The following is a 23,703-nucleotide window of genomic DNA, read 5'->3' as shown; positions in this document are numbered from 1 at the left end:
GAGATGCACATCTGTGGCACTTTATGGGGCTGAGCTTTGAGGATACGAATCTTGTCATGATATACAGGTGGAAGAGAACTCCTTTTTAAAGAAGCTTTTATGCCTCCCGGCCTCAGCTTCCTCAGAACATACCCACTGCGAGGTCGGTCTTAACTATCTGAGGGATTTAATAGCCTTGAGACCGCTCCAGTTATGGAGATCACTATAGCTAAAAGAGGAGACTATTTTTACTAATTCCATTATAAATGATTGTTTACGCATGGAAAATTACATGAAGATACCTTGGCTAAATTATTTAACTAAAACTTACGGGGTCATCATTGATCAATATATTTCGGGATTGCATAATGAAACTCCAACCATGTCAAAACAGGAGCTAAAAAGCACTTTCTTGTCCCATAAGAAAGTATGTAGGAGGGAAACAAAAAGGAAACAACCCACGTATCAGTTTTACCATCAATACATAGATACGGTGGATTTTCAAGCCTATCTTTCATTCGTCACAAGATCTTCCCACCGTTATGTTTTAACAAGATTGAGGCTAGGTCTTGTGCACCATTTGGCTGCGTTTCCTACGATGAAACAGTACCCTGTTTCCCCCTGCCCCTGTGATGGGATTACCAAACAGAGCACAATGCACTTTTTGTTTTTATGTGACTTATTTCTGTTGCATAGGATTGTATATCTCAAACCTTTGTTTAAGAAATAGGAAACTACTACCATTAATGCTGCTATGACCCTACTTCTTGCACTTAAAGAACAAGATATTTGTTTTTATACTGCTACATATATCTTAAGTGCAATAAAGACTAGAAAGAGTATGCTGTTCTAACGTAAATCTTACCCTATGCACCCCGCACTTTAGATATTGCACTTTAAGCCCATGTGTTCTGACCCTTTGTTTTTACAACCATGTTTCGCTGCTAAGAGTCAATTGTTTACATCTGGAGTTATGATACAATCTATGCACTTTAAATTATACTCTGTTTTAAAAATATGTTATGCTGCTATGTGTTAATTATTTACATCTGGAGTTACGATGCAACTTATGCACTTTAAACTTCTCATTGCGAAGCCCTGGTGATCTTTTCAACTTTATTTGTGGTGCATTTTAAGTTGGGGGATTTAGTCCCCTTGAATCCTGAGGGTCCCTTGGGGGCCAACTAGCCCAACAGGAACTTCCAATAAGCACCACAGGACTGCATTGCAGGTAGGAAGTCCGAGGCCACTCCCCTATTTACACCTTTCTACAACGCTTACTGGGGATACCTGGTGGGCTAGTTGGCCCCCAGGGACCCTCAGGGTTCAAGGGGAATTAATTCCCCAACTTAAAATGCACCACAGGGTCTGTTTGCACACATGTCACATCCGGCTCTGCCCCCTCCCTTCACCACTGTGCAAGCGCGCCCCGTGGCGCGTTTCAAGTTGGGGGTCTAAGTCCCCTTGAATCCTGAGGGTCTCTGGGGTCCAACTAGCCCACCAGGTACCTCCAGTAAGCGCCACAGAGCTGTGTTGCAGAAAGGTGTAAAAAGGGGCATGGGCTCAGCCCACCTCTGCAACGCAGCCCTGTGGCGCTTACTGGAGGTATTTGGTAGGCTAGTTGGCCCCCTGGTACCCTCAGGATTGAAGGAGAATTAATTCCCCAACTTAAAAAGCGCCACGCGGCACATCACAAAGTTGTTATTTCAATATGTAGATACAATGGAGAGTAGTGATTGCTATGTTTGTATGAAATTACCAGCTTCAGTATCAGAAGGAGTTACATATCACCACTTACCTTTCACATATGGTATATCATGTAGTGTTTAAGCAAGTCTGTTCTATGCAACAGGAAAACTTCTGTACTATTATTCAAACTTAGATGTAGTAGTTTGAGAACTTTCTATTTAAAAGAATATGAATCCAGTACTTAGTAGTCAAGATGCACAGTTTATGAGTTCATTTTTCTTAACAATGAAATCAATAGATGTAGTCAAGGCTCACAAGAATAATTTAACATGAACATTACGTGAAGAAGAGAAAGTGTTTTTGAATTTAGTTGAGGGGAGGAGACAGGATTTTCAAAAGAAAGCTGCTGAACAGAAAACCCATGTAGCTACATGGGCTGGGAAAGAGGGTATTTATGCAACTGGCAAGGCTCATGCTGCAATGTCCCTGGACTTTGAGAAGAAAGGGAAAACCTGCCTTCATAGGTTATAGACAGATTATAATAACGTATTTATTGGTTCCAGTGAATGTTAACAAAACCTTCTGATTTTGGGAGGTTGCGGACTAAAAGGGGGAACTGATCCAGTATTTCCAGGAGTTTATTACATGTGTGGGAATAATGCTTATTATAAGCTGCCTGCACGGTGGTACGGAAGCTGCTACTTTAGGATAGTATTTCCGAAGATATATAATGAAAAAAGAATCACTGGAAGCAATGAAAACACTAATGGACTAACACGAAGAAAGAGAGCTCGTTTTTCAGAAAGAGTAGGTGACATATTTGGGGCAATGATACTTTCAGTGGGAGTCATTTTGAATTCACATAGAATATGTAAATTGTCAACAGTAGTTGATCATCTCTCGACTGATACTGCTAGGAGTTTCTTGATGATAAATACAGAAATGGTTGCAATTAGGTCTATGGTTTTACAAAACCGACTTGCTCTTGATATTTCATTGGCAAAAGAGGGCAGAGTGTGTAGAATGTTGAAAGTTCAACATTGTTGCACATACATTCCTGATAAAAGTAAGGAAATTAGAGGGTATATAAAGAATATTACAAAACTTCAAAAAGACTTGAAACCACTGGAGGTTGACAGTGTATGGGAAAGACTAACAAAGAGCATTTCTTCAATAGGATCATGGTTTTCTGATTTAGGAGAAAGTATTTTAGGTCAAATAATTCTTCCATTAGTTGGTATAACAATAATAGTTTTAACAATAATGATTTGGTGCAATTTAAAAATATATATATATATATTTATACATTTTCAAACAAAAAACAAGTGCAGCTTGTTTTTTGCAATATCTCATACATGTCTGTAGTAGCCAAAGGGAAACAATACATAGATTGATTAAAACCATGGAATCAGGAAATACAGGCAGTTCATCAGTAGCAAATTGTACATATCATATTGTTCAATCATTAACAGAGCAGGTCAGCATGTAGGCAGTGTACGGAGCCCACACATCCCGGGGTCTTGATGCACATGGTAGTGCTTCTGCGTGACAAAGAACAAAGAAGTTGATCACGACAATAAGCAAGAACATTCAGCCATTGGTTCAGCAGTGGTGCGGGCTTATCGTCCCAGTTTAAGGCAACTCTACATTTAGCCAATTGCAGAGACAATGCCACCAGTTTACGTACACCTGGCGGAAGCTTAGAAACATTACCCAAAAGGCACATCTTTATATCACTGACAATCGGAACACCCACCATTTCAGTTAACACCGTTACCACTCCATCCCAGAAAGCAAACACTTTGGGGCATACCCATGCTAAGTGCAGAAAGTGTGCGCTATCCATACCACATTGTTTACAGCAGGGCGAGTCCCTCAAACCATATCTATACAGTTGTGCAGGTGTATAATACCTCTGATGAATGTACTTGTAATGAATGAACTTAAAATTCCTAGTAACCGCAAAGCTCCGAGTCATTCTACAGCTTTCCTCCCATTCCTCATCCGTAAGCGACTGTGATAGACACCCATCCCATTTATCCCTGGAGGCAGTCAGTGCCACACCTTCATTAAGTTGCGAGATGTGATACAATCGTGAAAGTAATTTAGTCTGGGTTTGCGTAGTATAAATGAGCTGCAAAGCCCCCAGCACTGAGGGTTCCTCGGAAAGCATGGATATAAGCTACGCATAGCCGATCGAAGCGTAGCATATATAAATGTGGACATACCCTCACTGGCCCCATCCTTCAAAAAATCCTGCAGGGAGATAAATGTCCCACCCAAAAAGGCATCACCCATGGTCAGTACCCCCGCAGCTTGCAACACCTTAAGGGCACCTGCTTTCCCGTTACAGACAACGCGGCATGATGAAGCAAAGGCATAGCCAGAGCATACAATGGAAGCTGCTTCACCGGCTGCCCCAGCGCATGCCATGCCCGAGCCGTGCGCTTAACCGTGTCCACCTCATCCCGTTCAAACACTGAATATAGAGTTACAAGCATTGCCTTCAAGGTAAGCGTTGAACAGCACCAGCTTCAACCGCCACATGCGGCGTGAAGGGCGGCGCATTCTGCCAGTAATAAGCAAACTGTGCCTGAGCACATGGATAAGATAAGTGCATATCTGGCACTGCAAAGCCGCCCATTGCATATGGCTTCGTTAGAGTTTCCCAACAAATGCGGGACTTCTTGCCTCCCATGCCAGAGTAATCAACAGTGAGCGTAATGTAGTGAAAAAATGCTGCGTTAAAATGATAGGTACATTAACAAATAAATAAACAAATTTGGGCAATACCACTATTTTAATTAATGCAACCCTATCAGCGAAGGTGAGGGTTAAGCGAATCCATCGAGCCACCTGATCTTCTAACTTCGAGATCGCCGTGCCATCATTTGTCCTAATAATAAGCTGAGGGTCCCTGTGAATCCAGACCCCAAGATACTTTACAGGATCTGTAACCCACTCCAGAGGGTAATTCAACACAATCGGCTTAGTACAATCTGTAAGAGAGAATATTATAGACTTGTTCCAATTGATGGCTAGACCCGAGTACCACTCAAAACAAATATATTCCCAAATAACCTGCTCTAGATGTTGAGCCGGTTCCCTCACATACAGAACCATGTCATCGGCATACATTGACACTGCCAATTGCCGCTGGTAAAATCTCAATGCAAACCCTGCATGCCTCTGCCGCAGCATGCAGGCAATTGGTTCCAGCACGACCGCAAAAAGCAACGGCGACAGCGGACAGCCTTGCCTAGTACCCCGCCTAATCGGAAACAACTCTGATGTGTGCCCATTTATACACACCCTGGCTACCGGCTCAGTATACAGTAACTTTATCCAACTAGTGAAAAAGAAAGGCACCCCCATTCGATGCATCACGGCGAACACATATGTCCAGGCAACGGGAATCAAAGGCCTTAGCGGCATCCAGAAGAACCACAGCCGCCGGTAGTCCGGGGTTCAAAAGATGCATAACCGCAAACAGTGCCCTCAAATTATGTGCTGTGGAGTGAGTGGGAATAAACCCAGACTGATCTGGAAGCACCATACCTGTTAGCAAAAGGCGCAGCCGGGTCGCCAGAACCTTCGCTAATATTTTTACATCAGTATTCATGAGTGAGAGTGGCCTGTACGACTCACACCAGTCCGGTGGTTTGCCCGGTTTTAGCAATGTAACAATTAAATCTTCTAGAAGCGAGTCGGGCAAAGGCCTCGTCATACATGGCCGTTAAATGGGGCAGTATCACATCAACATACTCCTTATAGAATTTGGGCGGGAGCCTATCAGTGCCCGCTGCTTTCCCATTGGGCAAGGACGAAATGGCATCTTTAATTTCATTGGCAGTTAGCGGATGCATCAGGAAATCTTGTTGCCCTTTAGACAACCAAACCAAAGCCATGTCCTCCAAATATTGTGCAATGTCCTCCTCACTAGCCGTCCACCTACCCCCATACATATCTGTGCAATGTTTGCAAATTATGCAAGGATACCAGCCAAGTCCGAATGAATAGTATCCCCCTCCGTAATCCCCTATACCATGCAGTACCGTGCCCAAGGTTCCAGAATTCTGTCAGCTAACATCCGCCCCAGTCTACCACCCTCGCATTAATATCTAGCTTTGCAACGCCTCGACAAATGCCTCACTTCCTGATCTGCCAACTCATTATACTCAGTTACCCGCGACCGTATATCGGCCAAGGTCTCACTATCATGCGCCTCCTCATACTGTCACTCCAGCCTCACCCAGTCTTGCTCTATTCGTTTCATGGATCCCCGCAAAGATTTAAGCACACCCGCCTGCAGGCCTATACATGCTCCCCGGATAGTTACTTTAAAGGCCTCCCACAGAGTGCCCATACTCTGTACCGATCCAATGTTATCATTAAAATAATTTTCAACTGCTTCCCGTACGCCTTCCTGAAACACCGGATCTAGCAAAGCCGATGGCTGCAGTTTCGAGCAGAACGGGGCCAAAGCTTAAGGGGGTAACTGCATAACAAGCAGCACAGGGGCATGGTCTGACAGAGTTCGGGGTAAATGCGCCACCTTTGACACCCATGTATTGACATCGTGCGTCACAAGCCAATAATCCAAATGGGACCATGCGTTATGTGCATATGTATAGCATGTTCTCTCCCTTTCCCCAGGATGTCGCAACCGCCAAACATCAAGAAGTCCCAGGTCACTCATACCATCATGTACCACCTGCACAGTCTTTTTAACAGCCACAGACATTCTCGCACACAGATCCAACCCTTGATTGAGCACCACACTAAAATCCCCGCCAGAGATTATGGCGGATGGTGGTAACTTGTAAACTTTGTTCCACAGCATTTGAAAGAACTCCGGGTCATCTATATTTGGGCCATAAACATTCATCATAGTAATAAGAGTACCACATAACCTCCCCTGCACAATGATATACCTGCCCTCATCATCAATCTCTTCATAACAACTTTCAAAGTGAATGTTTTTTTAACTTGTACCATCGCTCCCCTTGCATACGATGAATATGAAGAGGCAAAACGTGCACCAGCCCACCTTTTTCGCCACCGCTGAGGCAGCATGCCGACCGAGATGAGTCTCCTGAAGAAACGCAACTTGAACATTATGACGGTCCAAATACGCCAGTACCTGTCTAGTTTTCTTTGGGTTATTTAACCCCCTGACATGCCATATTATCCAAGTAATTGTCCCTGCCCCCTCCATTATATGCAATACTGAATCAGCACATAGTGTAAAGAATCATATTGTGCACCACCAGATGTATGAGACAGTACATTAACAACCCAATTGGCACAGCTGCACTTAAAAACACCCCTGCAACAAACCCCACCCTCCCACCCCAGCACCATAACCATGCCAAGGACATCTCTATAACCCCTGTTCCCCCCCCACTCTCATTCACGCCAAGACAACACAAACCATGCAACCAGAAACTCAGAACCCAAATCAATCCCACCTGCCGTGAGTTCCCAAGGTACTCACCGAACCCTCCCTCATCACAAAACATCTTGGGATGTTCCCTCATGGAGGACACCAGTGGCCCATTGATCCCCTCAAGAGAATGAGGGGAGGCCGGGGCTTCTCTCCAGTGACATACCCCCAACCATCCAAAATCATAGTTATGCATATGCACATCACAGACCATTTAGAAGAGGCCACCCTCACAAAACATATTTAGTACAATAATCAATAACCAAGACTATGGCACCCCTCCTGTAAAAAGTGATGGCTGGTCAGATTGTAAATGCCCACGTTCGCAGTCCAACACCACCTCCCAATGAGTCTGACCAACAAAAGACTACTAGGTAACAGTCAATCTGAGGTAGTAACATATCCAACAATGAGCCCTGGTAGGACGCATCTAGCGTACTCTTGTGCAATAAGCATACAACCCTACGTTGCATACGCCGTGCTGGAGGAAAGAAAAATGTTAGCACACACATTACATCAATCTCAGGTCATATTATGTCAAAGCTCAAGGTATACAGCAATGCACCCTGTAAACACATCAGTCTTCGGCATCCGTCTCGTCCCCTGTATCTTTGGCCTTCTCCTTACGTTCCAGCTGTTTGAAAAACTGTAAAGCATCCTTAGGTGTGGTGAAGATCTTCGGCTTGCTACCATGTTGGATCCGCAATTTCGCTGAATAGAGCATTGCATATTGAATTTGTAGTGCTTGCAGTCCCTTCTTAACCGGTTGAAATTCCCTCCTGGCTTGCTGCACGGCGGTAGTGAAATCCTGATATGACGCAATCTCCATCCCTTGATATGTGGTCTTGCCCATTTCTCGTGCCAATCAAAGAGCTGTGTCTATGTCTCGATAATTAAGGAGCCGGGCGATGATTGGCCTGGGAGGAGCTCCAGGGACAGGTCGCGGCGCCAAAGATTGATGCACCCTCTCTACCACCATAAGCGAGAAATAATGCTCCGCTTCCAAGCATAGACTTGAGCATTTCTTCCACATACAGCTCCAATTTCCCCACATTGGTTGCCTCCGCCACTCCCATGATGCGCAAATTGTTCCGGCGCGACCTGGCCACCAAGTCCTCGTTCTTGTACTGTATTACCGCCAGCAGCTTGCCCATTGGCGCACAGGAGGTAGCGACCATCTCAACCCTGTCCTCCACAGTGGTTATATGTTGTTCAGCTTCCGTTAAGCGAGTGCCATGCTTATCCAGCTTTGAGACCATAGTGTCCATGCGGAGATTCAGATTGTCTATTTTTCCATCTATTGTATGCAGACTTTGTTGCATGGCCAACATCATGCCCTCCAATTTACTACAGCTGCCAGCCTCCATTACCTGTTCAGTGTCCGACACCGCAGGGGTGGTGGACTTTTTCTGTTGCTTTGACTCAAATGACAGCTTAGATTGCAGCGGCAGGTCCGTCTTACCCATGGAACCACACACCAACAACACCTAGCTGCCCCGAATCACACAATCAAGCCCAAATAGCACTGCTGCCCGGTGTCCACTTACAGTATGCCTCATCTACAGCAGTTCGCAGCAAAAGGATATCGGCAGGGAGGCCCCAGCCTCAGCAACCAGAAAATGGCGGTGGATCCCAGTGCGGGGATCAAGCAAAGAGGGCCCAAGCACCACACTTCAGTCCAGCCCTGGGCAGATCGCCACACAATATTGCAATATTGCAATGTATGCGTACAGCCGCTGCCACCTCAAATCTCGCCACCGCATGTACCCACCACAGGACTCACCTCGGACAGTTAGTTTAGTGCAGGAACTAATGGCCCCCCGCACTCTCAGCAACCCCCAGGAAGCTCCAACAACGTGCAGCAGCCATATCCAAGCGGCAGCAGTGGTGCAAAGCTTTGCACCACCACCAGAGGCAAAGGAGATTCACCAACTATGTCCTGGTAGCAGCAGGCACAAAATGATGGCAGTTCATTGCAGGGACGCCAAGCAGAATCAGTAACAGCCCCTCATGAAAGACAGGATCCGGCTCCAATTAGGCTGCCCCACAGTCTTGCATTGCCCACTCTTGCTCTCCGCAGTGCTTGCACACAATTGCGCAAACCGCAACTGCCGCCGCAACCGTCTCACAGTCCGCCTCGTGGCCTACCTCCTCTCCACCTTTTCCACCGCTGAGCCCCTTAGCCGTCACTCCGCGACGCCAGCCGCCAGCCTCTATCACGATGAGCCGCTAGTGACCCCCACTCCTCCACAGGCAGCTGCTCCTCACGCACCGGCAGCGTGATCCGGCCCAGTCAGCAGACGCGACCGCAAAATGGAGGCGGATCACCCTCCAGGGGACAGGCTTGAAAAGTCCCAATCTAACACAGGACACAGATGCGGCCAGAGGTAACCACGCACAAGACAGCAATGAGCTCTCTTGATTACTTCAGTGGTCACAGATTAATCGCGCGGCCCATGCCAACCACACAAACTCTCCTCAGGCTGCTTCGCAGCCCCCCGCAACTCCGATACACCAATGGTCAGCCCGGCGAGGTATAGTCCGTTTCTCCTCAACCACCACCAGTCTTTGTATGCCCTGCTGTACACCATCAGCCAGCAGCCGCCACCTCATCGAGCAGCCTCCTATGCACCACTGCCCTCCGGTAGCACCACCTCACACTCCGGCAGCGAGTCTCAGCCTCGGCTCCAGCCGTGCTTCTCTGCCAGCCCACCGATCGCTGACAGCATGGCACGCAGGCCACAGCCGACCAGGGGCCTGTCTCACCAATATTGCCTTCTTTTAAAGTTAGAAATACATCAAACCGTCGCCCAGTGTCTGCAGATTCCAGTACGGACACTGTAGGAAGGTGGATACCTGATTATGGTTACCCCAGATTTTTTGCCTTGTTTTTAGCTGGTTTTCGACTTAGTTGGCCTGGTTCCCTGCTAATCAGGGCCCCAGGCTATCTGCTCTCTCTGTAAACTGGACTCCATGCACCCTAGGTGCATAACCGATTTAGTACTGGACACCTTGTCAGCCCCTATACAGTGCACTATAGGTGCCAAGGGCATAGGTGCATCCAAGGCCTACCAGGGGCTGCAGCATATCTTTTGCCACCCCTGGCTGGTCCTTAAATTGACACAACTGGCTGATCACTCAGCTGGGGCAAGGTGGTGTAATCACCCCTTGCTTAGATATAGTATCCCTATATCTGAACCTATATCTGGACACATATAAACCTATGAGTCACTCCTATGGCAGGCCTTATCAATCCTGGAGGCAGAGTGCATGGTTTTATGTGAGATGGTGCTCTAGCATGAGCTGAGCCTGTCTGCAGCTGTCGGGACCAATTCCCTAAACTGCTCCGGGATAATGCCATACCATATACTCTTAAGTGCATTATAATCCATTGCGGTTATGTGCTAACTTTGGTTTGGCTTTATAAAAACATGTTGTGTAAGGTGTCATACGATTTGGAATACTATCCCCTCGACAGTCCTGGCGACAGGGATAGCATTCCACCCTTCTAGAGGGAGAAGACATGTTAGTTTACTAAAACGCGGTTAATCCTAACCAGAGCCTCAGCATCACAAAATGGATGCTGCTGCCACTGACACAAGTCTGACCTCCTGCTGCTGACCAAAACTTGGCAGAGGAGGCCTGGACAAAGGGTTTCCTGTCGCGGGGAGGTGCTACACTACCCCAGACAGGAGATAGTGTATTGGGGCAGGGAGGGCTGAAAGAAACTAGACAGTGCCTGGGGCGCACAAGGCTTCCCCTTGCATAATCCGGTCAAACCGGTTCTGGGGCACACCAGCCCCAGTCCCAGCATGACCCTGGACAAAGAGAAAGGGGTGTAACCACCCTCTTCCTGGGTCCCACCCATAGGAGGGACCTAGCAGGTAATCCAGCCCCCTAGATTGGTATAAGAATGGGAGCAGTGCCAACTCACTCAGATTATCCTGACTGAAACCTATGAAATGAAACTCTGGACCTTTCGACATCCTACTCGACGTAGAAGACTGAAGAATCTCCCTTGTGGTCAAGGAGTGACCACCCTGTGCAAACAGGCACCATCCAGCACCTCGACATTTGCTTTGTTGCAGTTTGCGCTGGAACTCGAGCGACAGAGTTCGACAAGACCCTGCGTGCCTGCCTTCTAACAGCCCGATCCACAGTCCCTGCAGAGCTGAGACCCGTGGAGGTGACCTGAAGCGTGGGGCACGCCATCTTGGATAGTCCACAAGGCGCTGACCGTGCAGCTCCCGAGGACCCCTCGAAGCTGTGCATTGGGGTTTGAGAAGCCCCAGCCCTGAGCCTCTCTTGCACCGAAGCTCACCCCTCTACACTCACCGAGTGCTGCGTGGGGCCCATCTGCATCTTTTGGCTCAACACGTTGGTCCGGTCGCTTGCCCGTTGGCTTGTGGCCCCAGTACCAGCGAACCTTTGAATTTGACTTGTGAGTCCGGTTGCTCCAGACTTGCCCTTACTCCCCTAAAAAGGAGCACTCGCTCTGATCCTCATGGTCCGAGTGAGAAGCGATCTTTGAATCCGGCGTGGGTTGCGCTTGCCAAGGGTTGTTTGCTCCAATCCGGAAGCCGACACCGCCGAAAGTGAGAACCTGCGTGGCACAGCTCGTGATCCACTCCTGGACATCCTCGGTGCCCCAGAGTCCACGTGGCAGCGGAGACAAGCCTCACAACATCGACCTGATTGCGCCCGACATTGCCTGGTTCCTTCCTGGTTCCACCCTGGTCACTGCTGAGTGACCCAGACTCTGTCCCCTCTGCTTTCAGATCATCTATATCTTCGATCCACCCTTGGATCACACCGGACACTTCTCTTCACAACGCCTGCAGCATCTTCATCCTCAGGCACCATCAACCTGCGTGACGAAACCCGACACTACTTTGCACCTGTGCACCCGCTTCCTGTGGGTGAGGTAACTCAGCAACGCCGGTGTTCCTGCACTGGTACACATCTCTAGTGTATATGTCTAAAGTTTCGTCCTTCTAGGTTAAGTGGAAGTCTCCTTTAACAGTAACTTTATAACTTTTACGCACCATTGACATTGCATTGGTACATGTGTGTGCTTTAAGCGTTGCACCCGAATCCCGCTGGCTTTTCCTGACTTCAGCATTGCTAGTCCCGACTGCTCCCAGCGATTCCCCAGGCCCTAGGCCAGACCACTGTTCGATTAGTGCTTCTTATACTACTATTTTAGTATATGGTTTGAGTGGCCCCTGGGCCTCATCCATAATTGTGCAACTTTTATATGTTTAACTGTGCTTTTGTTTAAACGCTTGTGCTTCTAGACCCATAAAGAGTATAGAGGATTATTCTAGTAATAAATACATATATTTTTATAATATATAACTTGTGTGGTGTCCTTTCATTTGATATTACAGGATTGTGATTGGTAAAACAGCTTGCTTAACACGACCTCTTGAGTTAAGCCTTTAAGGCTGCTTGGTCTATGCTACCCTTAGGATAGCTTGTCTATAAGGTTGACTTACAACCAGACACCATAAGGGATTGTTTGGACTGATACAAGGTGCCCCCAGAATTGGAGACATCATATATCAGGCCAACTTCTCACATTGGTGTGCAGTGGTGCGGATTTGAGCTTGCTGTTGTTTTACCATTGCAATCTTTTTATCAAATTGAAAGATCACATCAAGTACCTTAGGTACATATAAACAAAGCTTAGCATATTTAAGTTCTACTGAACTTAGTAGTTGTAGATCAAAGGGCTTAGCACACCCTGCCTACAACTCACTAGCAAGGCACAGTAGGAAAACACTTAGTGTAGGTAAGTGCACCACTTACACCTCACTAGCAGTCATGGCTGGCACAGAGGGAGCTTCAGGCTCTCAGCCTGTGATGGTTGAACTTACCAAGGCACATTCCAGCTATGACAACCTCAGCCACAGAGACTTGAGTGCCTTGTGCACTTCAAGGGGGCTGAAAAGGGTCACAACCCTACCATTCCCAACCTGATAGCCATCCCGGAGAAGGATGACCGTGAGAAAGATAGAGTAGCTCCCTTAGGGTCAGGAGATGGAGTGAATCCCCCAGAGAATGAGAATAGCACCCCAGAAAATGAGGTTGACCCAGAATCAGATAGTAATGAGTCAGATCATGATCAAGGGGATATCCAGGTACAAGTGGTGAGGCTTAGCCAAGCCAACTTGGACCTTCTTGGAAATGGAGAGGGCCAGCACCTCCCCAGAGTACATACTAGAATTGTTCCAGGCAATAGAAGGTTGAGATCTCCCTCAAGGGATTCTCACATTTCTAGTGCCTCAACAGAATCTCAAAGGGGAATGACTTCCCCCCAGAGAAGAGAGCATAAGGCCAGAATGAGGGCTGTCCAACTCCAGATAGAGAGGGAAGAGGTAGCCTTGGCCCAAGCTAAACTTGCTTTACCAAGGAAACAAAAATTGAGTGGATTAGATTCCACTGGTGGCAGCAACATAATTCCTAGAGAGAAAGACAGGTCCTATGATACTAGAAACCTGACAAAGATTGTGCCCGCCTACAAGGAAGGGGATGACATCCACAAATGGATGACTGCTCTCGAGAGAGCCTGCATGGTACAGCAGGTTCCCCAAGAACAGTGGGCAGCAATCTTATGGTGCTCCTTTTCTGAGAAAGGGAGAGATAAGCTCCTCACAGTTAGACCTGAGGATGCAAAAAATTACACTGTCCTGAAGAGTGCTCTAATAGATGGGTTTGGCCTAACCACTGAACAATACAGGTTAAAGTTCAGAGATACCCAGAAGACACAGACACAGGACTGGACTGATTTTGTAGATTGTGCTACTAAGGCTCTGGAGGGTTGGCTACATGGCAGCAAAGTACATGACTTTACAGGATTGTATAATTTGATTATGAGGGAGCAGTTCCTAAGTAATTGTCAGAACCAGCTTTTACACCAGTACCTGGTGGACTCAGATCTGACCTCTCCACAAGAATTAGGTAAGAGGGCAGACAAATGGTTCAGAACCAGGATTAGGCCTAAGAATCAGGGCAATGACCAGAGGAAGGAGTCTACCAAACATCAAGATAAGGGTGGGGACAAATCTAAAGAGAAGACTTCCCCAGGGCCCCAAAACTCCAAGGATGGGGGTGGGTCCCGAAACACTTCCTCTACTCAGAAAAAGCCTTAGTGCCATGCCTGTAAACAGGTTGGCCATTGGAAAACAGACAGATGTTGTCCAAAGAATAGTAATGAGGAAAATATACCTCCAAGTAAAGCTCCAACACCTCCTGTCACTGTTAGCAGTGGTCCCCCAGGTGGTGGGAGCACCCCCAAGAATTTGGCTGGGTTTACTTTTGGAACACAGGTGGATTCTGGCCTAACCAGGTCCCCTAACTTAGCTACTCTTGTTTGTGATAATGGCATGGGGTTTGCCAACTTCACTGCTTGCCCAAACACGTTGAGCAAGTACAGACAGGAGCCTCTCATCAATGGTCTAAAAGTTGAGGCATTTAGAGACACAGGGGCTAGCATCACCATGGTGGCTGAATGTCTAGTCCCCTCAAGGCAACTCATACCTGGTGCCACATACCAGGTGATCAATATTGATGGGATAGAAACCAATCATCCCATGGCAGTAGTGCGTCTCAGCTGGGGAGGTATCATTGGCCCAAAGAGAGTGCCAGTGTCACCAAACTTGCCTGTGGACTGTCTACTAGAAAATGATTTGGAAATCTCAGCCTGGGCTGAGGTTGAACAGGAAATCCATTCTAGAATGGTAAATGCCCATGGAAAGGTTAGTGGGGCTGTGTTGGCCACAGCCCCAATCCAAGATGTCCTTCCTGAAAAGGTTGGTAGGGCTGTACAAAGCTCAGCCCCATCTTTAGCAGAAGCCCTTCCTGAAAAAGTTAGCAGAGCTGTTATGATAACAGCCCATACCCAAATTGAGTCTCCTCCTGACAAGGTTGGAGGGGATGTGATGGCCACAGCCCAAACTCAAACTGATTCATATGTTGTAAAGCCTGAAATGATGGATCACTGCACACAAACAGAGAGCGAGCATTGAGGAGGAAGAGAAACCCCCCTCCCACCAGACATTAGGACAGGATCAGCCTCCTCAGGGAACTGATCATACCCCTGATGAAGGAACTATCCCAGAGGTTGTTAGGCCTAGCCTGACAGAGCCCCTGATGGAGGTGGACCCTTCTCAGGTGGGACCCAGTCTGGAGCAGGTAACCTGCCCCTCTCTACCTTGCCTTACTCAGCTCAGGGCTACAGAGGACAAGAAGGACAGTGAACCCCAAAGGGCCCCCTGTCAAATAAAGCACCCCCATCAGCAGATTAGGGGCACCAAAGCTAGCAGCCCTAGCCAGGTGAAAACTTTAAAAACACCTGAGGGATCCCCCTTAAAATTAGTTAGGGACCTCCCACAGATGGATTCTGTTGAGCACAGCCAAACCTGGGACCCAAAGGGCCCAACCCTGAACTGTCCCTCCAGTAAGCCAACAAAAAGGACCCAGCCTCCAGCTTTAGGTAGCCAGAGGTTGACCCTGAGAGCACAGTGCAACTCAGTTGAAGAAAGAAAGGCACACATGGTGGAAGATAATTGGAGGAAGCTGAGCCCTAAATTAGTGGAGCCTCACTTCAGTACTCCATATCAACACCAGCCTTTTACTTTGCAAAAACACACCCAAGGTAGTGATTCCCTATGGTGGAGACCCTCTAATACCCCAAGGGTGAGGGATTGCGTAGTGGACAATGAGACAGGGGGTAACCATGCTAGTGCAGGTACTTCCTTATAAGGCCACTCAGGCAATATAGGCTTACCTGGTCAAGGATAGACTTATCTCATTTCGTTTGGGGGGTGTAGGAAGGTGGATACCTGACTATGGTTACCCCAGATTTTTTGCCTTGTGTTTAGCTGGTTTTCGACTTAGTTGGCCTGGTTCCCCGCTAATCAGGGCCCCAGGCTATCTGCTCTCTCTGTACAATGGACTCCATGCACCCTAGGTGCATAACCGATTTGGTACTGGACACCTTGTCAGCCCCTATACAGTGCACTATAGGTGCCAAGGGCATAGGTGCATCCAAGGCCTACCAGGGGCTGCGGCATATCTTTTGCCACCCCTGGCTGGTCCTTAAATTGACACAACTGGCTGATCACTCAGCTGGGGCAAGGTGGTGTAATCACCCCTTGCTTAGATATAGTATCCCTATATCTAAACCTATATCTGGACACATATAAACCTATGAGTCACTCCTATGGCAGGCCTTATCAATCCTGGAGGCAGAGTGTGTGGTTTTATGTGAGATGGTGCTCTAGCATGAGCTGAGCCTGTCTGCAGCTGTCGGGACCAATTCCCTAAGCTGCTCCGGGAAAATGCCATACCATATACTCTTAAGCGCATTATAATCCATCGCGGTTATGTGCTCACTTTGGTTTGGCTTTATAAAAACATGTCGTGTAAGGTGTCATACGATTTGGAATACTATCCCCTCGACAGTCCTGCTGACGGGGATAGCATTCCACCCTTCTAGAGGGAGAAGACATGTTACTTTACTAAAACGAGGTTAATCCTAACCAGAGCCTCAGCATCACAAAATGGATGCTGCTGCCACCGACACAAGTCTGACCTCCTGCTGCTGACCGAAACTTGGCAGAGGAGGCCTGGACAAAGGGTTTCCTGTCGCGGGGAGGTGCTACACCACCCCATACAGGAGATAGTGAATTGGGGCAGGGAGGGCTGAAAGAAACTAGACCGTGCCTGGGGCGCACAAGGCTTCCCCTTGCATAATCCAGTCAAACCGGTTCTGGGGCACACCAGCCCCAGTTCCAGCATGACCCTGGACAAAGGGAAAGCGGTGTAACCACCCCCTTCCTGGGTCCCACCTATAGGAGGGACCTAGCTGGTAATCCAGCCCCCTAGATTGGAATAAAAGTGGGAGCAGTGCCAACGCACTCAGATTATCCTGACTGAAACTTATGAAATGAAACTCTGGACCCTTCGACATCATACTCGACGTAGAAGATTGAAGGATCTCCCTTGTGGTCAAGGAGTGACCACCCTGTGCAAACAGGCACCATCCAGCACCTCGACGTTTGCTTTGTTGCAGTTCCTGCCGGAACTCAAGCGACAGAGTTTGACAAGACCCAGCGTGCCTGCCTTTTAACAGCCCGATCCACAGTCCCTGCAGAGCTGAGACCCGTGGAGGCGACCTGAAACGTGGGGCCCGCCATCTTGGAAAGACCACGAGGCGCTGACCGTGCAGCTCCCAAGGCACCCTCGAAGCTGTGCATTGGGGTTTGAGAAGCCCCAGCCCTGAGCCTCTCTTGCACCAAAGCTCACCCCTCTACACTCACCGAGTGCTGCGTGGGGCCCTTCTGCATCTTTTGGCTCAACGCGTTGGTCCAGTCGCTTGCCCATTGGCTTGTGGCCCCAGTAACGACAAACCTTTGAATTTCACTCGTGAGTCTGGTTGCTCCAGACTTGCCCTCGCTCCCCTCGAATGGAGCACCCACTCTGACCCTCCTGGTTCGAGTGGGAAGCGATCTTCGAATCCTGTGTGGGTTGCGTTTGCCAAGGGTTGTTTGCTCCAATCCAGAAGCCGACACCGCCGACAGCGAGAGCCTGCGTGGGACAGCTCGTGATCCACTCCTGGACATCCTCGGTGCCCCAGAGTCCATGTGGCAGCGGAGACAAGCTTCACAACATGGACCTGATTGCGCCCGACATTGCCTGGTTCCTTCCTGGTTCCACCCTGGTCACTGCTGAGTGACCCAGACTCTGTCCCCTCTGCTTTCAGATCATCTATATCTTCGATCCACCCTTGGATCACACCGGACACTTCTCTTCACGACGCCTGCAGCATCTTCATCCTCAGGCACCATCAACCTGCGTGGGACAACTCGTGACCAACGCCTGGACGTCCTCGACCTCTTCGTGTCCACGTGGCTGCAGAGACTATCTTCACCACATCGCCTGTTTGCACCCGACATCACCTGGTTCCATCCTGGTTCCACAGTAGTCACTGGCTAGTGACTTTGAACATTGTCCCCTCTGCTTTCAGGTCTTCACCACTTCAGATCCACCCTTGGATCCACCGGAACTCTTCTCGTCTCGACGCCTGCAGCATCTTCAGCTCCAAGCACCATCAACCTGCGTGACGAAACCCGACACTACTTTGCACCTGTGCACCCGCTTCCTGTGGGTGAGGTAACTCAGCAACGCCAGTGTTCCTGCACTGGTACACATTTCTAGTGTATATGTCTAAAGTTTTGTCCTTCTAGGTTAAGTGGAAGTCTCCTTTAACAGTAACTTTATAACTTTTACGCACCTTTGACATTGCATTGGTGCATGCGTGTGCTTTAAGCGCTGCACCCGAATCCCGCGGGCTTTTCCCGACTTCAGCATTGCTAGTCCCGACTGCTCCCAGCGATTCCCCAGGCCCTAGGCCTGACCACTGTTCGATTAGTGCTTCTTATACCACTATTTTAGTATATGGTTTGAGTGGCCCCTGGGCCTCATCCATAATTGTGCAACTTTTATATGTTTAACTGTGCTTTTGTTTAAACGCTTGTGCTTCTAGACTCATAAAGAGTATAGAGGATTATTCTAGTAATAAATACATATATTTTTATAATATATAACTTGTGTGGTGTCCTTTCTTTTGATATTACAGGATTGTGATTGGTAAAACAGCTTGCTTAACACGACCTCTTGAGTTAAGCCTTTAAGGCTGCTTGGTCTATGCTACCCTTAGGATAGCTTGTCTATAAGGTTGACTTACAACCAGACACCATAAGGGATTGTTTGGACTGATACAAGGTGCCCCCAGAATTGGAGACATCATATATCAGGCCAACTTCTCACAGACACTAGCAGTAATAAATGGCAGGGTAGACACAAGATAAATGAAGGATTATTGCCCCGACCAGCAGAGCTGCACTAAGGTACGCCCATCTTGCTTCGGGCTCGCTAGCGCCCCCCGATTTGGTGCAAATGTTGCAGGAACAAAGGAAAGGGAAGGTATGAAGTGAATGGAAAAGGAAAGAAAAGAAAGTATGAGGAGATTCAGCTAGAGGAAATGAAAGGAAATCTATATTAAAAGGATGAAAGATTTAGAAAACAAAGATGGAATTAAGAACGAAAATGAAGAAAAAGAAACTGAAATGTGCTAAAGTTGCATCTGATTGGGATGGGTAATTTTGAGATGGCTCAAAAATGCCATCAGGGAGGGGATTGATGGAGCAAGGACTCATAGAAAAGAGATTTGCTCAGAGGCAATCTGCTCCTTTAACCCACTACAAGTATTAAATAATGTTTTGTGTAACTAATGTGCACCACATCAACACACGGGTTAGTGAAGCTTACATATGTCTTTACTAATGTGAATAACTCGAACAAATTTCTAAAATGGCTTTAAAAGGGAAATCTTTATTGTGCATGCGTCAACTGCATCTACGCAGTATGATGAGCTGTCGCTTGGAAGGAAATTTTTGCTTGTGAGCAGAAGGTACTAATATGGAGTCATGAAGACTCGTGTGCTTTGCATCTGCTTGCTTGAAATTAAATCGAGGGATTTTACTAATGCTAACAAGGGAAAAGAATTCATAAATAAATTGGGATAGAGTAGAGATGGGTGGTATACAATAAAACCATTTATTTTTTACGGTAACATCTGTCTTTCTGACTTTATCACTAGTGCGCATTTGGGCCTCTCGTGTATGACTGGAGTGAGCTGAGCCATGTGACATTTGAGCATGGGCACAGAAAATCAACCTGGAAGGATGACACAAGGGTCGGAAAGAGTACAAGGATGAGAGTGCCTGAGCCTGAGAACCAGCAGTGAAAAGCTTAAAGAATGAGCTCACATGCTAGACTGTTTTACAATTGTTGCAGATGAAATGTGAATGCGGATGGGAAAATAAAGAATGAATACAAATTAAGGGGATGGGTTTATGAACAGTGGCCTGATAGAATAAAGTGACATATAAGCATGGTGTGATGATCTTTCCCCCTTGCCTGATTTAGTATTTTAACGATATTGAAACATTAATGGGTGGTACATTTACAGTTACTAAATACTTGCCAGCACAGTTTTGCGGTCAGCACTGGCCAGCCTATTTTTGCGGTCAGTTTCCGTGCGATATTAGGCATAATATATATCCACCTCAATCATGTAGAGTGTAGTAGGGATCGTATTAAGGTCCTGATGAGAAACGCAGTGGGTACGGCGATCAAAACATGACGACCAAGTAGGGAGTAAGAATATCCCCCCCTTATTTCTTTCCCCATTTTAAGGTTTCCAGCTAGAGAACTGAATAAAGTGTATTTTTTTCTACTAGCCAGGAAATTTTTAACTTTTTAGCATCCTCACTTTCCCTATCACTCTCACCAAATTTACCACACACATAGTCTTTTCATACAGGAAGACACCTATGATGAAGCATGACACTATGGGATTCATAGTGTGTGAGGGGTATTTTAAAAACACATAGTGCTTCTCTCTGAATATCTTTAGAGAAGAGCTCTTTTTCACTTATTAACATGCCTCTTAGTCTACTCATCATGGCTTTATGGGCTGGACGTTGGGGGTGGTACCTCTGTTTTCTTTTGCTGAACATCCAATGCTGAGTGCTGTTGTGCCTAGCTGTTCCTGTTTGTATACTTCTTTGTGGTGTTTATTACACAGGGTGTTGCAATCTCTTGTTGGTGTTGGCATTCTTTTGCTATTCATGAAGCCAATGCTTGCTTTGGTATCTGCTCATGCATTATTACTGTGGCGGGGAAGACAGCTGAGGAGGTAATGCTGTGGTTACTACATTATTTGGAGTCCTAGTCTTCCTCACCACTGTATAGTTACCCATCCCTCCCTGTCCTGGTGTGTTGGGCTTCATGTATTTCTGTGACTTTGGTTGCAGGTTGTTCTGGGGGTTGGTTTCTCCTTTTATATGATTGGTGGATGTAGGAGGGTGCCATATTGGAGAGATGGAAGGCTAGTATGCTGACTTTTACTTTGAAGTTTCTGTGGATGGCTAAAGCTAATGCGTAAATTACTGTGACAAGGAACACTATATTCGGCATAATGAAGATTACCTGTAAGTAACCAGGGCATTCAATAGCAACATCTGCGGGCCTCTAAACAATACTTTTGCGACCTTTCTCTCTCTTGTTTTTTTTTTTCATAGTGCGTACTGGTTCCTCCTCTTCTATAAAGACTGGAAGCCAAACAAGGACTTGGTCACTCTACTCATCATCCAGTCAGGAGGATGGGACTATAGGAGACACATTCTGAAAACGCCCCACTGGCTTTCTGTTTACGAACAATGCAAACTCAAAGTCCTGAACTCATTCATAAGGGTTTACACAAAAAAAATCCAAAGCATGTTTCTGACCAGGAAACTCCTCCGTAGAGTTTGAGATGGCTTTACTTTTCAATGTGAAAATGTTGTTCCTTTCTTCCTTCTAATCCACTACAGCCAGTGCAGGAAATTTGTAGTCAGAGGTCCGGCTCTCCTGTGTCACACTGCTTTGACGCCAAATGCCTGTGTTGCATTGGTCTATAAAATCTAAGTTTTAATTAATGCACTTGGCTAGATTTTAAAATTCCTTGACTTCCCGTTCCCCATTCTCATTCAGATTTAAACTCCTGTCAATGTTATCTAAAATGGTAAAACTTACACAATGGGCCAAGCTAAAACCAGATATAATTTAATGTGTATTTATTCGTAACACCTATTCATTTCAATGAGCGTTGGTAAGTTGAAAGCAAAAAAAACTAGGCTCGTGTCCTTGTAGATAAGGGATAACACACGAATCATGAAGTACAGTTTTAACATTGTTGTAGCTGCATACTTCAAGCACAGGATGTAAAGTACGACATACAATTTTAATTACGACTGTACTGACAAAATGTCACATTACAAATGAATAACTTATTAAAATTAACTCATATTTTTGGTCTCTTGTTTCAGTTTGCACAAGGTCCCCTGCTGGACGGACTTTATTGGACAAAGTGGTACAACAACCAGTCATTGGACCAGAGCACCCAGTCGTTCATCTACTATGAGAATTTATTGCTCGGTGTTCCCCGAATTCGGCAACTCAAAGTCCAAAATAACTCTTGCGTTGTGCACACAGATTTCAGGGATGATATTTCTGGATGTTATGATGTGTATTCTAAAGAAAAAGAGGACACAAACATATTTGGACTACTAAATGGGACAGCGTAAGTCCATTACTATTTTCATTTTTTCTCTGGCATGGCATTTACAAATGTACATTCTGGTTCTGATTAATTAACACCGAACCGTGGGTAAACCCCTTTTTACACACGGGGGATTACGAGTTTAGCTGTATTTAATGCATCCGATAATTATCGGATGCATCAAATACCTCAGCTGTGGTTATATCTTGGCAGGTCCGTATTGCCAAAATTTAACAGTGGAAATTAAAACTGGATTGGTTAACATACCATTTGGATTTTGGGGATTTTCGGGGTATATATACACCACTGAAGTGGCAGAGGGAGGCGCTAGCCGTCATGTCTTAACGCCTCACTCCCCCTATTCAGAAACGCATGGCTTCACCATATTTACGAGGGAGGTTGAGAAAATACGTTTGTCTGCAACTATGTGGAAGAATTTTGTGAAACAGGGAGCACAGTTCCATATGAGATTTGAATGCTTTTTATTTGGCCGCCCAATGAATAGTCTTGTCTCGATTTTTTATTCTTGGTTGGTTTGTTTGTGCCAGAATTGTTAGTAATATTGGATTATAATATGTGGTTAATGTTACTTTTTTGAATGGATTAATGTGGTACCCTTCACATTATTGTTTTGGGAAAAGAAGATACTATTTTCTTAAGGCTAAGTATTTTAAGTTGATATTAGTTCAAAGAATAGTTTGAGAAGTTAAGAACATATAGGCAGTGTCTCATTTTAAATTTTGCATCAGCAACATCTGGTAATAAACAGTGCAAAGACTCACTCATAAGACAATACCCTACAAAAAAGTATTCAGAAAAAAATCAAGCACCTCAAATACCACCTCACTCTCCAACCATGGATCGTGAGTATCTACGTAAAGTTAAGTAGATAAAGGCTGAATTCGACTTTTTTGCCAATGGTGTCAAACAGACCCAGATGTTCGAACCTGAAACAATTCACATTGCAACATTCCACAAAAATGAAATTAGTTACATTTTATTAACAGCCTCTAAATCATAACCAATATTGTCAAGTAATCACAAACAGCCTAGTATCAATGGTCTCTTCTCCACAGAATAATATATTGTCATTCGAAATAAGACTTAAGAACAGCAATACAATAATTTGTTTTGTCATCTCCCACCTGACAGTGGTTATATGCATCTCGCCACATTTCCCAAGTTCAGACAAATTACACTGAAGAGTTTACTGAACATTAGTACCTTTCCCAGCATGGTTTAAAGAAGTACATCTGCATCACCCCTAACCTGATGGAATAATTGGTACTCCTAATGAGGAGTAATATTTTCATGATGTGCCGTGCTAGCATCAAGTGAGTAACAACCATCTCAACACCATACCTGTCTGAAAAGATTCACCATGTGAGGAGGCAGGTTTGACATAGTAATCCAAGAC

At 46.3% G+C, this 23,703-nt stretch overlaps 1 protein-coding gene across 1 annotated transcript in view; it reads left to right on the top strand.

Moving 5' to 3' along the window:
• LOC147711417 (polycystin-2-like protein 1) overlaps nt 1-23,703 on the top strand; it is a 3,079,390-nt gene that overhangs the window by 506,261 nt on the left and 2,549,426 nt on the right. The window contains 1 exon segment of the mRNA XM_086920165.1: nt 22,054-22,307. Coding sequence (XP_086776291.1) covers nt 22,054-22,307 — 254 coding nt within the window.

The sequence above is a fragment of the Lissotriton vulgaris genome, chromosome 5, assembly GCF_964263255.1.
Source record: "Lissotriton vulgaris chromosome 5, aLisVul1.2, whole genome shotgun sequence".
In the NCBI taxonomy this organism is placed as follows: domain Eukaryota; kingdom Metazoa; phylum Chordata; class Amphibia; order Caudata; family Salamandridae; genus Lissotriton; species Lissotriton vulgaris.
This window is presented reverse-complemented; position numbering and strand designations above follow the sequence as displayed.